Here is a 19,768-nt window from a genome sequence, read left to right on the forward strand (position 1 = left end):
GCTGTTATTTGTATTAAATAAATGTTAGCATGCTAAGGCCCTGTTCAGGCAATGAGCATTTTGCAGGTGGAAAACACGAGGCACCTGATCAAACAGAGCGTTTTTTTTGCAGCTTGCTGCGTCTTTTACAAAAAAATGTTTCTTGGCAACTGATAACAGGTGTTAGCTCAACAGAAACCAGGAACTTTTCAACACTCATGTAAAACGTGAGGCACTCAGCAAAACAAAAAGCTGCTATAACCTGCTCTGTCTGATCAGGGCCTCACTGAGTGTGCTAACATTATACATGCTAAATATGTTAGCACGTTAGCATGCTGAAGCAGTAAACTCAAGTTCAGTGTCACAGTGCTGCTAGCATGGCTCTGTTCCGCTTACCAAATGTGTCTGAAACCTCTTTTTAAAGGTGGCAAATCATCAATTGGAATTTACTTTTAAACTGCTGCCTTTGGGAGCAATTTTGTTACTTCAAAGTGGTATTTTTATTATTATTCTGTCCACTCCTGTATGTCTGTGTGAGTGGAATGCAATGACCAGAAAATGTTTCATCATGATCACGATTGAAGGGTTGGCAGGGCTTCATGGTCTGTTTGGATTTTAAATGTCTCTCTGTTGTTGCCTCTCTTTTCTCCAGCATGATAAAACAGAACCTGGGTCGATCCACTCGCTCCATCTATCTGGGTCTGGCGTGCCTGTCCCTTGCTCTCCACCTCCTTCTGGCATTTTTTTGTCTCTCTGTCCTCCAGACAGCCTGTGTCCTTCCCACCTCCTCCTCTTCCTCCATTCCAACTAGAACAGATACTCAGCACAGTCAGTCCATCTCCCACTCCTCCTCCTCTTCTTCAGCTGCCTCCTCCTCCTCACAAAAACTGCCAACGATCCCCCAGAGTGAAGAGCATCACAAACTGAATGCCAACACCTTCCACCATAAAAAGAACCACTCATTCAGTGATCCCACTGAGAGGGAAAAGGAAATGATTGGAGCTGGAAAAAGTCAAAAGGTCAAGGGTCGCCCTAAACTGGAGGAGCTGTTCAAGCACCCGCTGTACAACCTGCCGCGTCCGGAGCTGCAAGACGATGATTGGCTGCTGAGGGTGAAGACAAATGAACATGCGAGGGATAGAGGAAGTGAGGAAGAGGAGAGGGAAGACGCCATCGATGATGACAGTCAGTGGTAAGGGAAACTAGATCTATGTCCTCTAGATTATTAACATTACTTCTGAATGTACTTCACACGGATGAGGAGGATGAGGTACAATAAAATATTGTGGTCCTATAGTTTCATGAAAAAAATAACTGGGGATATTCATTTTGACATCTCTTATTTCACCCGTGCAGCTTATTTCATATCTCAAAGTCAACCTGAAACAAACTCTCTGGACTTCAGCTCGACTGAGCCTTTCATTGACCAGTTCTTTATTTATTTAAGTCTTTAGTTATTTATCACCACCTCTTCCTCTCCTGAAGGCAGAGTGACAGCGAGGAGGAAGGCTACGACAAAGCCTCTTGGACGAGGGATGTGGAGACCCACCCTCCCTGGCTACGGTTCCACCTGGGCATCTCTCGCCGGGAGCTGTACGACAGGAAGGATCCCAATCTGGCCCAGCTGACTCACTATTTGGCAACGCAACGTGTCCTCGGTGCTGGTGAGCAAATGGGAGGCGGCGGGAGATAACAGGTTAGGGGACAGAGAGAAGGAAAGACAGAGCCTGGGGAAGCCACCAGAAACAAAGGAGACACGTTAGAGGAGGGAGCATTAGAGGAGGGTGCGTTAGAGGAGGGAGCGTTAGAGGAGGGTGCGTTAGAGGAGGGTGCGTTAGAGGAGGGAGCGTTAGAGGAGGGTGCGTTAGAGGAGGGAGCATTAGAGGAGGGAGCGTTAGAGGAGGGAGCGTTAGAGGAGGGAGCGTTAGAGGAGGGAGCATTAGAGGAGGGAGCGTTAGAGGAGGGAGCATTAGAGGAGGGAGCGTTAGAGGAGGGAGCGTTAGAGGAGGGAGCGTTAGAGGAGGAAGCGTTAGAGGAGGGTGCACAGGGAAGAAGGTTAAGGATCACCAGGGATTTCAATACTCTCTTCCTAGAAATAGTCCCTGAAGTATCAGCCATACACAATTTCTTCTCACTGGCACACAACATACTGAAGACATGATTCTAGCCACAACCTGTAAAACCCACTCACATGAAAGCATTTGATTTAGGCGTTAACATATTAAAGATCTGGATCTGTATTCCGCACCATATTTAGGGGATGAAGGTGTTTACTGAGAGACCAGATATTAGTTAGAAGTGATGTCTAGTTTGCTAGATTTGAATATGCATGCCAGTTAAATTTCACAAACTGTTGCTTTTTTAAATTTTTACGTCTCATGTTTATCATAGTTTTACGTGTTATGTTGTCTAGTCAGGTTCAAGGCTGCACAGATAAAACACAGCACTTCACTCTGAAGCTCAACATTACTCAATACATCAACCTTTGACTTAGAAACTAATCTTCAAACCGGGAATTGTCCTTCAAGTGCTACGGTTTCATTTCAGTGCCATCATTCACATTCCTCTTGACAAAATTACAAAGTCACAAGAACGCTGCTTTCTCCTTTTGACTCGAATCCCTTCATGCAAACAATCTACTGTGTGAGAGCCCGAGGCAGCACAGTATTCACCAAAGTTCTCCGGCAAGCTGTGCCAAAGTTCATATTTAGAACAGTGGAGATTACATTTTTAGAAACACTCATTCAAAACAAAGTTACACAATGTGAGATGACAGATCTTTAGGTGCTCACATTGGTGCTTTTTTTCCAAAATACTTTTCCGGCACATTTACACAGAATGAACGACTGAACCCAGGAGGGTTCAGCGTGCTGTTTGATGACCCACAAATCCTTTTGAAGAAGGTGGAAAGGCAAACATAGAGGAGGCATGTATTGTGTGTGCGTGTGTGTGTGTGTGTGTGTGTCCCTCTAAAACGTCACAGAAGAAAAAGCTTGCAACGGTAAATATTTGTTGAGGCCGAGTTTGTGCTGTCGGTGTGGTGGATTGCAGTATGTTATACTGGACTAAACCAGGATTTTTATATAACTTAAAACATCAACATACATACTACAAAGTGAGGGCTAAGAAAAAAAGTGATTCATAAAAAACAGATCATCTATTTTTTGTATATATATAATCCTCCCACAAATTTACATTATCTCAACACTCACACACACGCAAACACACTGACCCGAGTACCACACACACACACAAACAAACAAACGCAGGCACAGGACTTTCCTTGCATCAACGCACACTCATTTTGTGTGTACTCCTCTCAGACACCCTGTCCCCGTCTTCAGCACGCCGCACAATAAATAATGCATTGAGATCTGTGCCACACGCTGCAGATTAAACACTAATCTCAGCTATAGGCTGATTTGTTTGGACTGCATCATCTCTAATGTTTAACTCTCGCCACAGTGTACATACCTTCTAAACATTGTAGTTCAGATGAATTCCCTTTCATCAGACTTATAAACAGGTATTGTGATTCAATAGGAGAGGATTTCAGTTCTATCTCAGGATTTCTATCTTTTGAATAATTTACTGGACTTGCTCCTACAAGCAAAGCGTGCCAACAACCAACGCAGTCTCTTCTTCGCAATGTCTGGGGCCGTAACATTCATTTCACCGCCCGGTTGTGTGATTTCATGCCCTTTTTTGGGGGGATGAAAGACCTCGGTGTCCAATTTAATTTTGAAATTTCCATTTAGTTGCCAAAAAAAGAGTTGAAATCATTTGAAAACTAGTTGATGATCCACTGACGTCCTCGTTTATGTGTTGGTAAACATTCACCAAAGAGACCATCCAGATGACAATTCATAGTTTTTTACATCAATGATGCATTATGGGGGCATACAACTGATTCGATCAATTTCGCTGAAAATTGTATCCAGGTCTTACTGCAGTGTTGTACCTCATGGAGGGACTGGTGGCAGTTGTTGGTTTAAGGCCACCATGTGGAGAAACAGGTGTACTGCACTGCATTGAGCGTGCAGTGCAGTCCTCATATGACCCAATGTGCAACAATCTATCATCTAATATTCCAGTGTGTGATGGTTCCACTATTAATATTCCCTTCATGCATATCTTTCAGTTCAGAAGACAGGAGGCACCCAGCTCAAACTGCTCATATCGTTCCCAAACTACGGACAAGTTCTGCTGAAACCCATGAGGTAAGAGGCCGCGGTCCTGATGCTGGCTGACTGAAAAACATGAACGACTGACAGTGTGTTTGTGTTGCTCCGGGTTCAGTTATGCTGCCTGCAGAATCACAACTCGAGGTCACATGAAACAACACAGCAGAGCATCACCCCACTGTTACACGTCACGTCCGCATACGGCCTCGTGAAATCCTGCTTCTTTTTGTCTCACAGACAATCCAGAGACGCAGAGACGGACGTAAACCTCTTCTACTTCTCCGACTTTGAAAGACACAACGCAGAGATCGCTGCCTTTCACCTCGACAGGTACAGAGCCTATATAACCACTCGACCCATCACTGGAATTACATCTTCATGAAGCTGCTTTCAGCTTGTAGCATTGAACAGCATAACAGGGCTTTACTGAAGGATGAAGTGATCAGATTTTGGAGGTTAAAGGTCATATCTCAAGAATTGATATGCTAAGTATGACACTTGAACACTAATAGCATAAATATGATGAAGTGAAGACATTTTGGAAGAAACTTGACTGGTTGGCGGAGGCAAACAACGTAAGGCACAAATTCTAGCTTGTGCGTTTCTTTTTCAGATTGTTGGGCTTCAACAGGATCCCTCCAGTAGTTGGCCGACTCATCAATGTCACCTCAGACGTCAGAGAGATTACCACTGACAAAAGGATGTCTCGGACCTTCTTCACTTCCCCTGGTATGTGTGAGCATTTTTTTTATTATTATGTATTTAGCTTTTAACCAGGTCCCATTGAGATCAAAGATCTCTTTTACAACGGAGACTTATTGGCCAAAAGAGCAGCAGTTTGAACAATCAACACAAGGACACGCAGGTTTGAGAACGTTAAAATTGATCAGATGACACATTTTGCACCCAGACATCCTGGACTCACAGATTTCACCACAGCTTTACACTCGTTCAGGGTTACTATAGGTCAGTCTGAAGGTTGCTCCATGATGGTGCAGAACATCTAAAAGCTTTCTTTACCAATTCAGTTCTGAGTTTGGAAACAAAACGTCCTGCGAATGAAGGTTGTAATTTCCTAAAAATTCAAATTTGAAAGAGAATACATATAGGTAGGAATTTTACCAAGAATAACTTTGTTAAGAAGAACATACCAGTGCCATACAGCAGGCTAATTCACTTTTGAGTATAAAACACAGCGGTGAGTGAGAGATCAACAGGTTGTGATGCATCGCAGAGGCCCCATGATACAAGATATCCAGCATGTGAAGACCACTAAACTCCGGCTCTCGTCCCTCCAGCGGGGAACGTGTGTTTCTACGGCCAGTGTGAGTACTACTGCTCATCGGAGCACCCGGTGTGCGGTCGTCCGCATGAGCTGGAGGTCTCCCTGGCTGCCATGCTGCCTGACCTCGCCCTAGCTCCCCGCAGGTCCTGGAGGTCACCGTGGAGACGCTCCTACAGCCGCATCAAGCTAGCACAGTGGGTCCACTAACATTTGATACTTTTATCTAAAGTTATCAGGTCATCACTGTGTCATAATGTTCACAGGACGTGTATTATAAAAGATTGATTTGAACAGAAAAAAAGCTCTTTGTCCACCTGCATTTATACATTTGGTCGTGGGCAGAATATTGGAAACACCTCCGTCTTAATATCTTGTTATGAATGTTATAAATTGTAATGTTTCTACTTTGTTGCTGTTGGATTTGACAGTTGAGATGATGTTGAATCGTGAGTCTTCACTGCCCCCCGGTGCTCCAAAGGAAGAAGTGCATTAAACATTAAAATTGTGGTTTACACACCGTCAGCGTAATTAATATAGATGTCAGCAATATTACTCATTATGCACATAATTATTACAAACAGTAAGAGGCCAGCAGTTTGTTACACACTCCTGTGCAGTGGAATGCTGTTGGAGGCCCATCTGCACATTATAATAACAATGTGAACTCGTTTGTTCTTGGAGCTCATGTGACACTATGGTTTTGAGGCCCTCGACCACAACAAAGTAATAGTGATATAAAAACTTCACTGTGCCAAATTTACATTATGGGTCAAACAAATGTTGTCGGCGGTTGCAGCATCTGTCCGAGGTGCTCACACTGATTTGATTTAATTGACTTGTCAACTGTCATAGTGTTATTGTGTTCATCCTAACTAAGATTAACTTGAGTCCGGTCTCACAAAGGTTAAATAAACTCCATAAAGTGGAAGTTTGGATAGTTAGCATGGGCGGCATTAGCCACCATGGCTAAGCAGATTTTAAAAAGGCAAAAAGTCCTGTTAAATGGTAAAAAGTTTAAACTAAAAATGTGTTTCCCATCAGTATCCATTGTCTTCTTCTAACCTGCCCTGCTGTTCTCAGGTGGGAGAAGGACCCGGCCTACTGTGACGCAGTGAAACAGAGGCCTCCTTACAACCACGGCACCAGACTGGTGGATTTCATAGACATGGCTGTGCTGGACTTCCTCATGGGTCAGTCTCTCCGTTTTCAACTTGACCCGGTAGTCGGTCGGTTTGCAACATACACGGGCTCACAGGCACTAACCGCTTTGTCCTCCTTTAACAGAGGGGTAAATGTGGGGTGAAAAAAAGGGAAAATAAATTAGTCAACAAGAATATTATCGCCCAGGTAATTGGACTCAGGCTGTTGTCATGAATTTTCATATGACATTATTAACTCTACAAAAATGTAGCCAAAAAAGCCTAAATTAAGGTAAATGTCTTTCATTCAAAGGCAACATGGACAGACATCACTATGAGACGTTTGAGAAATTTGGCAACGAGACTTTTCTGCTGCACCTGGATAACGGACGGGCGTGAGTATGAACATCCGCTACTGACTCACCTCAGCTCAGGCTGTTGATGATGTTATAGTGGAAACAACATGCGTATAATATAACGCATATCTGACAGCCAAATAATTTATATATTAATACCTTTTTTTTAAATGAAATAAATATGTTTTCCAGGTTTGGGCGTCACTCTCGGGATGAGCCGTCTATTCTTGTTCCTTTGCAACAGTGTTGCAGGTAAAACTAAACAAAAACATGTCTCATCACACTTGATGGGGGAAATAAATTGTAAGACACTTGAGTAGGCCTCATTCAAGAGCTGATAAAGTTGGAAAGTGTAGTACAGACATGATTTGACTGAGTACATATAGACACATAGACAAATTAAAAGGACCCAGAGAGGAGGAACACTCAATGCTCTGGCCACTGCGGTTGTCTATATTTATGTTGGTCTTGCTCTCCACCCACATTTGTAGGATCCGTCGCTCCACCTTACTCCGCTTGCGCCTCTTGTCCCTCCCTGGCTTCCGTCTGAGTGATGTCATGCGGGAGTCGCTGCTCCAGGATCCTCTGGCAGCCGTCGCCCCGCTCCTCTCCGAACCTCACCTCTCTGCTTTGGACCGACGCCTCGCATTCGTCCTGCAGGTGGTGGAGGCCTGTCAGCAACAACAACACGCAGATGTCATTTACAACGACTTGGAAGGATACGAGCCACAGCCTGGCTGAGGGGGGGGGGGGGGTTGACAAATAAACAATAAATGAGTGTCTTATACTGAAGTCTATTTCACTTATCAGATCATTTCATTTTGCAGGTTTTTGCAAAGATATCGCAAGCAGTATTTCACAAGAGGGATGCGACAACACAGAGAAAAGTTTTACACAATAAACATGTTTTTTTTTCTCTTGTCCCCTATCATCTGGGGGCCCTCAGAATGTAGTAGGGGCCCTACCACAGGATGAAAGTGAGTGAGATTAAAGGTTAACAACTGGATGACTTAGTGTGACTCCCTCCTGTTCTGATGAGCACCATATTCATTTGTTTGTTTGTAAATAAAAAAAGACCAAAACATATGAATAAAAGAGGATCAGGGAGGATTCAGTTAATAGTCTCTGCAGTGGAGGACGCCCCCTGCTGCCACTGGCCGGAACTGCGACTTGCCAACAAAATAAAAAATACTTTCACTTTCTAAACGTCACCGACGGAGGGGCGGAACAGGCCAGTCGGCCGAGGGCCGGATACCATTTGACGAAAGGAGGAACTGAGAAACCTAGGAAAGAGGCTCCGAATCGGACATGGAAGGACTTCCTATTATGTAAATCTGCTACTTCTTTGTGATTTCTGGCACAGAACGGGGAAGTTGTTGGTGCTCATTTTCAGTTCCGTTGTGTCCAAATCCTGTGGAGCAGGACATTTTACGCAAAGGGACTCGCTGCATGCTGAAACAGCGCAGGGAGCCTGTCCTAAGCACTTTATTTAGTGCCACCGTTTGGGGGAAACATCTACAAAACATCTGGAGCGGCTGTGGTCTCTCTGTGCCTGGTGTTTTGTTTTTCTTTTTTTGCAGAGGAGTGGGGTGGCTGCGCTGACCACCGATGGAACCGATGGACTGGCTGAAGAACGAGGAACTCCTGCGGTTTTTCCACTGTAAAAAAACCGAAATGTCCTGCATGGAGAACCCGCACACGTTTCTCAGCCAGCTCCGGGATCACGACCTGGTCCCAGAGGACCGATACAAGGTGAGGCGCTGAAGTGGAAACGTCATTACGCATTAGTTGTGACCCTCCCCGAGCACTCTCAACGGGTCCTGTTTGGATGAAACGCGCGCCAGCGTGAGGGGGGAAGGAACTGCACACACAGAAGAAAGAATAGAATATAATCGTACTTTATTCATCCCCAAGGGGAAATTTGGCTGTGGTAGCAGCAAACAGGGTTACACAATAGAATAAAAATATTAAGTGTGTAAAATGCACAATATATACAATGTAATAAAATAAAATAAAATAAAATAACCGAGCAGGACCTATTAGATTTAAGAAGATAAAGTAATAAAAATGCACAGTATATACACTAAGTAGAATCGTATTAAATTAACTAAGTAGGAAAAATAAAAAAACAGTAGTGCACAAGATCACCAGCAGCAGCAACAACAACAGTGTAGCAGTGTTATAGTCTTGTGTTTGATTTGGCCAGAGGTAATTTATTGTAGAGTCTAATAGCAGAGGGCAGGAATGTTTTCCTGTATCGGTCCTTGTGACAGCTGAGCTGAATCAGTCTGTTGGAGAAGGTGCTCCGCTGCGACATACGGGGATTTAATAACACTGTAGGGGGGAGACTGGGAGTGAAAAGTTACACTGGAGGCTTTTTATTTAGACCGACCCCCCCCAGCGACACACCACTGCCCACACAACTCACGCCACACTTTACAAACAAGACTATTGAGCAATATTTAACTTGAACTTAAAAACAGAGATACTAGAGCTGTTGGCTTACACATATGTTGTTACAGTCTGTAAATCATTTCAGGTCTTTCCCTGGCCCACACTGTTCCAAACATATATGACATTGATTTTCTTATATTCATATTACTACAGTGACAAAATAATCCATTTTATAACCATGTTTAAGTACTTCAATATAAATATTGATTGTCCAGTTCAGGGAAAAGGTTGCTACAGTGATTAAATTAATCTTGGATATTTATTTTGGGTAAACTAATTGATATATTAGTGGTTAAAAAGATCTTTAGGGTAATCGATAAGTGCGTGGTTAGATAGACTAATGGAAACAAATTGTTAGCTTATTTGATAGAACAATAATCATTAGGTGCAGCCCTAGTCTCTCGTCTGTGATAACCAAATGAGGAGACTAACAATAGGAAAATACACGTCTGGCCTCCCAAGGCTCAAATGCAAATGGAGTCTGAAGTGAATGATACACTCCACATCTCAGTGTTACCTTAAGTTGTCACGCCCTGTTCACACCATAATACAATGGAAGATACGTTTCTTTTCATTTATTTTGAACAGACCGTAGTGCAAATGTGAAAGACAGCAAAACCCCTGTTGCTGAGGACCGAGGTAGCATTTGCTACTTTGATTGTTACACTATTTTCTTTATAAAAGATTAGAAACATTTCTAACATCTCCCCTTCAGTATGAGCAGTGCTAACCAAGGTAAGGAGGGATTCATAAAAAAAGCTATTTAAGTGTATACGTTAGGGGACTGTCGAACTATTAAACCCTTATTTTCTCCATGCTTTTGTGTGTTCGCAGACGGTGAGTCGTATGAAGAGTAAAGACAACATAAAGAAAGGTCTCTATGGTATTCTGGACTGGTTGGAGAGAGAACGATCACAGAGCGTCAGAGAGTTCTGGAGCTGCGTCTTCAAGGAGACCATCCTGAACCAGTATCCCGCCCTGCGACTGCTGCGCAACAGCCTCATGGACGGTCAGTCTTTTTATGGTCACAGGGGCGTTAATCATTGGGATTCTGCTCACTACGTTTATGTTCCTTTTGCTTGTGAGTAATGTTTTTATTTGTACATGGTCCCTGATACAGAAAAATAAGGGTGCTCCGATTGATCGACCACCGATCGTCATCGGACGATATTTGCTCTAAATGGCAAATTGGTGGTCTCTTTAAGAACCGATCGAAAGAGCCAATCAGATGACAATTTCTCTATGTGCCGCTAAAATGGCTTCACCAGAGTTGTGTCTCTAAGGCCCCTTTTACACTGTTCAAGGTGCCGTCATTCCACCTCGCTACTCTGTATTAAAAGGGGTTTCTAAGTGACTCTAGATTGGAATATGTTTGCGCTCCTGCACACAAAAATAGTTGGTTAAGAATTGGATGATGGTTATAATAGTTAGCTAAAAGTAGATAAATGGTTGAAATATTTGGATTCGCTCCACTCAAAGTAGGCCTAGTATGAAGGCAAACCTGAGAGGATTGACCTAAACATTGACAACATTGGCTGAGGGGGCACAATGACGAAAAGGTTAAAGGTTGGGAAGCACTGGATTAGATAATAAGGCTGTGTTCAAAATTGCATACTAACGTAATACCTACTCAATCAGTATACTGCACTACTAAATGAATGATTAAGTATCCATTACCAGCAGACTGGTCACACTGAAGTAAACTCAAGCAATACGTTTTCTCTGCATCACATGACTATATCTTGATCTCTCATCTAGTGCTGGGCGGTATGACCAAAAATGTGTATCACGGTATTCTGTAAGATTCTGGCGGTTTCATGGTATATCACGGTCATTTTTTTCCCCGCGTTAACGCATTAATTAATTAACGCCGAAAATTAACACAAGAACCGGCCGGCCAGCGAGCGGTGGACAGCTGTTTGTGTGGCGTGTCTTCCGTCACTTCCTGTTTCCTTCACTTCCTGTTTCCTTCACCTACATTCCCCTGGGTCCTAAGTCCCTCCGTCTACAGCTTCTTATCACCCTCTATGTACCAACGTACATTTATAACAAATACCACACATATTACACGGTAATCAGCGTTGCATATGTGTCTGACCAAAATACCCAAAAAAAGCATCCGAGGACTGTAATCGTATACACTCTTCGTATTCCAACACATGTTTTCAGCTGAGGTGATGGAGTAAATTGCTAGTGTTGTCACCAGAGGCAATAACAGCGGCTCGACAAACTTTACAACATATCGTCTTTTGATCTACGTCGGATTTTTTAAAATACTTGATGTGTACTATATCCACGGGCATCAATTTCAGGGTCTTTCCATTTTGACAAACAACTACCAGAGCGGGCGGAAACGGAAGAGTCAGACGAAGGGAAAAGGAAGGAGCTTTCAGAAGGTGAGGAGGGAGAGGAGAAGCAAGAGAACTCAGTGAAAAAGAAGAGAAAGCTGAGAAGTAGGAGCGTGTGCGTCGATGAGGAGGAGCCGGCCGGTCCATCAGCTCAGTTGACTCCCAGGAAAAGGTCCAAGAAAATATGCTTCTGTAAGTCACCCCCCACTTATTTCTTACTTTTGTAAACATGACCGTGTGTTGAAAGTTTCACTGCTGAAAAAGTGCACCATTACTCTGTAAATTATGATTCTCTTCATGTCTCGGTGAAAAGAAGTGTCTCACTTGGAACAAAGAAGTCAAAGTATTTTTTCCCTGTGTTGCAGCCTCTCCCCTGAAGAAGGGAGGGGAGAACAACATTTGGAGCTGGCCCATGTATAAGTTCCAGCTGCCCGTGACCTGTGGAGACCAGGAGGGAACACTGAACAGAGGCAGACTGGCTAAAGGTATGAAAGACTCAATGACTGAAGTATCTGATTATGAAAAATAATCACTATAATCATTGTCTTGAGGATAAATGGTTTACAGAAACACTTGCCCCATCCTCTGAACGTTTCAGGGGAGAAGTGCATTGTGGTCGGAAAACAGTGGTTCACTCCCAATAAATTTGAGAAGTTAGCGGGGAGGAAGAGTATCAAGAACTGGAAGTTGAGCATTCGATGTATGGACACCACCCTGGGACAACTTATAAAGGTTTGTTGAAAAGTGAATTTGGAATATACACATCGACAAAGACTTGCATTTCTTCAACATGCGCCATGTTACCTGCTTTTGTTGTGAAAATCGTTTTATTTTCTGTTTTCTTTTTGCTTCACTGCAGGACGGTCACTTGACAGCAGCAAAGTACAAAGGAGGTAAAAAGGTAAGAACAGAAACTGGTGAAAATACATAAATAGATACATTCCGACTTTGTAGTGCATCTTGTTGCTGTTAGTGATCCTGATCTGAGCCATGTCCTTTTTCTTCTTCTTCCTGCTAGGCCAAGAAATCACTGTTCCCATCTGGTCATTCAACCACAGGTTTGTTGCATTTGTGCAAAACTGTGATTTTAGAAAACTATTACAAGATCCATCTCTCTAAAGTAATTAGCTTTAATCTAAGTCGGCATCTATGAAATTTAGAGTTTCAACATGATACATTTGAGAAAAAACAGGCAGAGTGAGCGTCTTCACTGCTGATGAAAAAGCAACAACCTCCTCCTTGTTTTAGTGTCTGACGAAGACGAAGGTGAAGAGGAGGACCCTGACCTGGACGAGGAAGACGAGGTTTCGTCAAGCAGCAAAGAAAGTTCCGCAGCTGTCACAGGTGCTCGTCTCTACAAAGTGATGTTCAGGGTTTAAACACATGTTTGCTTTTAATAGAAATGACCTTCGATGTGCATCCTATCCCAGCGTCACCATAGCAATGGTGATGGTAATCATACTTCCCTTTTGTGTCCATAACAGACGAGGAAGAAGAGGAATGGACTGAGCAGCAGCCAAAAACCAGCTATGACAGTGGCAGGAAGGTGTTCAGAGTCACATGTGGAGCTGTTCCGGGGACCTTACACAAGAAGCGATTCGCGTCAGGTCGCTATACCTCACTGCGCACGAAAAGCTAAATATGTGTCATGAAATGTGTACTAACCAGCTTACACTTGCTTTGACCACCAGGGTCTCGTGGGAAGAGTATTCGTACTGAGACGAGCTGGATGACCCCGGTGGAGTTCCTAGAGGTGGCACCACGTCAGACGAATGCCTCTTGGAGGAAAGACATCAAGTATGAAGGGGAACCGCTCAGTGTCCTCATAGAGGTAGACGCCATACGTTAAACTGTGCATGTTTCTGTGATGCAATCAGACTGAGTGAAAGTTGTAATCCTTAAGATTCAAAGTCCTGGTTGATATTTTGACAGCCGTGGGTCCCGTGGTAACAGCCAGTTCAGTTTAATACTACAGAAAACAATTTTTGACTTTGAAACAAAACTCGCAAAAGAAGCCTGCTCTAACAACAAAGCTTTTTGGAGCTACATCAACAGCAGGAGAGCCACCAGGGTCAATATTGCAGACCTCCGCAATACGGACGGACAATTCATTAGCCACGAAATGGGCAAGGCTGAAATCCTGAATCAGCAGTATGCAAATACATTCACATTCGAAGATGTGACCGCCATTCCTCAACCTGACCCGAAACTACTACACTCCGAGCTTAATCTTTCCATCACACAGGAATTGGTTCTGAAGAAGCTGCGCTCACTTCGAACTGACAAATCGGCAGGCCCAGACCAGATCCATCCCTGGGTCCTGAATGAGCTGGCAGATACCATAGCTCTCCCACTAAGCATTATATTTAGCACTAGCCTATCAAGAGGCAAGGTACCACAACAATGGAAACCAGCCACAGTGACACCAATCTACAAGAAGGGCGACAAATCCAACCCAGCCAACTATAGACCCGTCTCGCTGACATCGGTGGTATGCAAGGTCCTATAGCGTATTATGTCAGAGGCAATAGTCGAACACCTGAAAAACAACAACCTCCAATGCGACCAGCAACATGGATTTACGTCGGGGAAATCAACAGTGACTAATCTCCTAGAGGCACTTGACATGTGGACGGAGGCACTAAGCCACATTTTACCAGTAGATGTCATATTCCTGGACTATGCAAAGGCCTTCAACACAGTCCCGCACGAACGCCTCCTTGCACAGCTTTCCTCCTTCTGCATCCGAGATAATATTCTGCTATGGATCAGGAACTTTCTGACAAAGACAAGACAGCAAGTACCAGTTAACGGGAAGCTCTCAAACTGGACTGAAGTAACTAGCGGAGTCCCACAGGGTTCCGTCCTGGGCCCGCTACTGTTCACCCTCTTTGTCAGTGACATTCCCAGTCTCCTCAGCAACGTCATATCCATGTTCGCCGACGATACAAAAAGCAGAAGAGCAACTGGTGAATCTGTTTAAGGTGCAGCCAAACAGACTTGTGTTGTATTGATAAAGATCATGAATCCAGTGCAGGGATGGCGGACTCCGCCACTAACAATTAAAAAACAACCACATAGAGAGATGATTACAGAATGTAATTGCATCAAATGTCTACTGTAGAAAAAAGGCAGAGCATAAATAATATCACAAACTTTTAACTTTAATGTGACTTTTGTCATTCAGTCAGCTGCACACACTTTCAAGTTCACATGTTCACCAAATGTACTTTACTGTAAGCAAACTTCACCTCCAAAAGCTTTCCATGTGCAGAAAGAATGTCAGTCCTAGAAGTAAAGAGATGAAGTTGAAAGACAGAATAAAAATATCTCATAACAATAGACTGCAGAAGGAAATCTACCCCATCTTGGACTTAAATCAGCACAGGTCATAAAAAGTGACGTCATTTAATTTACAGAGCGGAGAAATGCTAGCGTCTGATTTAGAAACATGGCATTAACGATGCAGTTACATGTCAGACATGGCACCGTAGCCAGGGAGCTAAAGATTGAGCCACAGGATCTGTCAAGCCGAAAAGAGCTAAACTATGAAACAAAGAGGAAGACACTGTTGATTGGTTTATTTCAGGCAAACATCTTGGGGATCCACTCTCTGCTGTGTAATTGCAGACTGTGCAAACCAGAAGACGAAGACTTGGTAAGTTTGTTGATCAGTCAGTTTCAGACGAGCAGCGCTTCCTCATTTTACACATGTTCTGCATTAAACAATGCGACGCCCATAGCTGATGTTTCGGTGACGTTAAATAGTCCTGCGTCTCTCGCAAGGAGCTACAGCTACAAGTCTCTTCTCATAAACAAGAAACCTTTTTCTCTCAGATGTCTCTGATATATAATTGTGTAATCGGAAGTTGCTGTCTTGGCAGGAGAATGAGAAAAACGATGACGAGTGCTGCATCTGTAAAGAGGAAGAAGGGTTGGTGATGTGTGATCACTGCCCTCGCTCCTTCCACCAGAAATGTCACCTGCCTCATGTAGAAGACGCCATTTTATGGTGAGCTTTGATCAAACTAGGAGACAACGGAAACATAAAAAGTTAAAAACATATATATTTGCCTTCCTCTTCTCATTTGAAATGAAAGTAGCAGTGGTTGAATCAGGAAGAAGCATCTTTCAGTGTAGTTTAAATTTACTATCTTATTAAATGACAAACCAAGAACCTGTTACCTGTTCAGTGTACACAACTGCTCTGTAAAGACAGGTACTGATGCGATATCTCATTAGAAAGCTACGGTTCTTGTAATTCGATTTCTGGAAACCATTTCAAGATACAATCACAACAGCAGGTACAGTTAACGTCTCTGTCAAACAACCACTCCAAAAATAGCCGATAAAATATCGCCGTCACTCACCGATTAGGATTCATAACGTTTCCCTCATGCATGAAAGTCCAGCAAAAACGGTCTTGCTAGAGTGCTAAGGGTCCACACGATCCAATCCAGTAAAAGATTTAGTCCAAAACAAATTATTACGTCCATAAACACCCACGGGGGGCTGTTGCATCATTTCAAATTAGCCAGTAGATATTGATAATTTTCTATGTATTTTTAGTCATATCTCCCGTTAACATGTAAACATTGCCGGTCTCTGTGTCTCAAAATGGAGGCTGCATTCTGCCGGTTAGATTGACACCTCATTTGACCCAATGGGAGCTTCTAAAGTCCGGTCACATTCTGGAACAGCCAACGAGAGTCCACTTGGAAAGACAATGCCCGCCTCTCTTCTTTGGGTAATGCTCGAGCCAATTGCAACAGATCTTGTTCAAACTCATGCTTCGTTATAGCCAATGAAATTACGAAGAGAACGCTATGCAGATTCACGCAATGCATGTAGGGAAAGCCTTTTGGAACTCAAATCGAGTACTGTCAGTGAGGTACTTATGACTGATCTTGAACACCAAAGTGTAGTTAGTGAGAATTTTCAAGAATCTGTGAAAGTTGACAATGGTTAAATATGTTATAGTTAACCAAACATCGACATAAATAAACTATAGTTTGAATTTCGGACACGTAGTTTATCGTAGTCTATGCATTTTGACGTGGTTACTACGAGCCTTCAAATGCGCTTTTACGCGGACGTACTCTTAGTAAACCATGTGTAAAATATTCATTTTATGTCGTATTGTTATCAAATTTGAACTTGTACTAGGTACTATGACTTCATGCTATGGTACCATTGTGTTTTCCAGCTAATAAGTCCCAGCCATAGTTAACTGCAGGCATCTGTTGGCCAAAAAAAATCCAGGCGGAAATAAAAACCTTCTGTTTCAGTGTGTTGTAAACTCTATAGCTCAATGCCAGTAGCACTTACAGTGATTCTTCAGAGTGTTACCTTTCAATAGAGACTAAAACCATACATGTACTCCCAATGGTTCAATAAGGGCTGTCAGTTTACTTTGGGTACGCCTTGGATAGGTGTTTTAGGCAAATCTTACAGGAGTGATAAGTAATAAATTCCCACTTAAATACACATGTTACATGTTACGTCCTGTGTCAGTGGGATTAATTTAGTTATGGTGAAACAAAAATAAAGAGGGGTCAATATTCTGTTCAAGGTTGATAATTGTCAGATCTTAAATATGATTATTTAATTTGTGTGTGTGTGTGTGAGCAGGGACAATGGCCTGTGGATGTGTACATTCTGCATATTCAGAACAAGTCGAGGGTATTTGTACTCTGAGGAGCTGGAAAGAGAAGCAACCATGTTGTGCCAAATATCCAAACGCATACTGGTGAGTAAACTGTGTGACTCTGTCTTTATAGCAAAATGAAAAACAATGAACAAAGTAAAACATGTTTGTTCGTCTTTGTCCAGCTTTGTTGTCCCTGTTTTTATATATACCGGAGTCAGATTCTGTGTATGCGTAAACACTGACTCCCACGAAAGCTGAACCTGTCCATCTGTCACACCGCCGTCACTCATCCCTCTTTCCCTTACATCAACAGCAATGCCAGTATCTCCTTCTGTGTCTGTGCAGTGCTGATGAGGAACAAACATTTGCTGCGAACCCATGCCTCTATGTAAGTCTTTCTCTCTGCCGTTCCCATGCACTGGTTAGCTGCCTTGCTATTCGTGACAAATAGTGTCAATTAATTAGATGTGTAGCTGTCAAAGTGCACTTAACTATTAACAGGTTAGCAGAGGGCACACTGCCGGCTTTAGCTCCGTCTCCTCTAGAGATTTGAGATCTCGCCTATTTTTCCGCTTGAGGTTTACACTAAAAATGAAAAGTGAAAATTATCTTTTGACAGTATATATTGTTATCATATCAGCAACATTACTACAGTTTTGATTTATATAGCTGTAGGACATGTCACAGACATGCCACCCTTATTTACTTCCTGTTTCAAAATAAAAGCGTTCTAGCATCTTTCTGTGGACAGAATCCCTTCATTTGCTAACACAAGGCTTTTATTCTGAAACATTTGCAGGGCAGTATTCTGTAAAATGCGGTGACTTGCAAGGCTCTATGAATAGAGTACCAGCTTCTAAATGTGGATTGTTATAATTATTTACAAATGAGCAAACACTTTGGACTCCTTTTCTGTCTACAATAGATATAAATGATATGTATGATGAAGTGAAATAAAACACTCCATTATGAAAGGCAAACTCTATGCAAGAACAACGCACGCATGCTTCTCACACAGGCAGCGTAGTAGCCCGGGCGTCGCCCTGTATCTTCAGGTCTTTACTTATGCTAATCTGGAACTGATGTAAACAAATGACAAAGGTGTTGCACAGCGTTGAGTACCTCATTCATTTGCTGCTTGGCATCCTCAGTTGAATGGCTACTCCGGTGTGATCAAGACTCCGATGTGGCTGGGTCATATAGCAGACAAACTCCAGAAGAATCTCTACCAGACCATTGGAGAGTTTGTGACCGACGTCCAGCTCATTTTCTCCAACTGTGCTTCATACAACCGGGTAAGAGACAAGTGTCAGTAAAAGCCCTTTAGATGACATGCAGGGTCAGGAGTGTTCATCAGTTCAAAAGTTAAGATGAATCTTTCTGGACATTTTAAAGTGACAACTGTCTGTTATGTTCTCTTGCAGGACAATGCTGAATTCCTCGCCAGGGGCAACAGACTGAAGGAGTTATTTGACAGAGAATTTAAGAGCGTGCTCAACATCAGTGAATAGGCTGGTGACAGATCAGCAGTGTTCTGTTGTCAAACTCAGAAGCGGCTGGGAAAAGGTTAAGAATGTGCAAATATGCCAGTGGTACCTATCTTTTTAAACATAACCCTCCTATGTGGTTGAAATATCCCGAAAGAAATGATTTCTAATCAAGAGAATGTAAGGGACTTTTACTTGAATTATGACAACACATTTCAATCTATAATTCTACTACAATGCATTAAAAAAATAGATTCTTCCCACTATTTATTTTCATTACTCATAAAATAACCAAATGTTTGACATTTCAACACCTTCCATACGATCATGCAGCCCAGAGTGCTTTACAGAGCAAGATTAAAACAGCACAGATAACAAGTATTTCCCCTGTGTTGTTCTCAACATTCTTTTTATTGACATGTTTTTTAAATGTATTTTTTATTATGGTGTTACACCACGTGTGAGGAGGGTTTCAAACTGAATGTATTGTAAAAGTCAGTATTTGACTTTTAAAGTCCAATTAATTTGCACTTTCTCTTTCTGTCTCGATCTCTGATCTGTGGATTTCTGTTTTTGAAATAAAATAGTAGCTTGTGTACATCTTCAATGCCATGTCTTGTTTCCATAAACCTGCCTCTTAAAGGTGAAATGTATTTTTCAGAACATAACTACAACCATGAAGATGAAACCTAAAACAATAAATGAGTGTCTCATACTGAAGTCTATTTCACTTATCAGATCATTTCATTTTGCAAAGATATCGCAAGCAGTATTTCACAAGAGGGATGCGACAACACAGGAAAATCTCTTGTCCCCTATCATCTGGGGGCCCTCAGAATGTAGTAGGGGCCCTACTGATAAAGAATGCACAGGATGAAAGTGAGTA

General features: G+C 42.6%; 2 protein-coding genes across 4 annotated transcripts; both read left to right on the forward strand.

Annotated features, from left to right (window-relative positions):
- Positions 1-632: 632 nt before the first annotated feature.
- LOC142945272 (extracellular serine/threonine protein kinase FAM20C-like) lies at positions 633-7,684 on the forward strand. The gene is made up of 10 exons (XM_076086692.1): positions 633-1,171; positions 1,465-1,643; positions 4,121-4,199; positions 4,401-4,493; positions 4,777-4,892; positions 5,462-5,642; positions 6,529-6,638; positions 6,901-6,982; positions 7,136-7,195; positions 7,435-7,684. Exons 1-10 carry the CDS (start codon positions 633-635, stop codon positions 7,682-7,684), a joined length of 1,689 nt encoding a protein of 562 aa, XP_075942807.1.
- Positions 7,685-8,171: 487 nt separating this feature from the next.
- On the forward strand, positions 8,172-19,489 carry LOC142943545 (autoimmune regulator-like). Of its 3 annotated transcripts, none has more exons than XM_076085113.1 (16): positions 8,172-8,695; positions 10,232-10,406; positions 11,710-11,937; positions 12,111-12,230; positions 12,344-12,477; positions 12,605-12,646; positions 12,764-12,803; positions 12,994-13,089; positions 13,230-13,352; positions 13,437-13,576; positions 15,335-15,403; positions 15,630-15,757; positions 17,374-17,494; positions 17,709-17,783; positions 18,547-18,690; positions 18,820-19,489. In XM_076085113.1, the coding sequence occupies exons 1-16, from the start codon at positions 8,552-8,554 to the stop codon at positions 18,904-18,906; spliced, it is 1,866 nt and encodes a 621-aa protein (XP_075941228.1). In that variant the 5' UTR covers positions 8,172-8,551; the 3' UTR covers positions 18,907-19,489. The 3 variants fall into 3 exon arrangements, with proteins under 3 accessions (XP_075941228.1, XP_075941235.1, XP_075941244.1); XM_076085120.1 differs by having other exon boundaries at positions 17,377-17,494; XM_076085129.1 differs by having other exon boundaries at positions 11,740-11,937.
- Positions 19,490-19,768: the final 279 nt, after the last annotated feature.

The sequence above is a fragment of the Anarhichas minor genome, unplaced genomic scaffold, assembly GCF_050575085.1.
Source record: "Anarhichas minor isolate MPS153535 unplaced genomic scaffold, ASM5057508v1 ptg000007l, whole genome shotgun sequence".
Classification (NCBI taxonomy): Eukaryota; Metazoa; Chordata; class Actinopteri; order Perciformes; family Anarhichadidae; genus Anarhichas; species Anarhichas minor.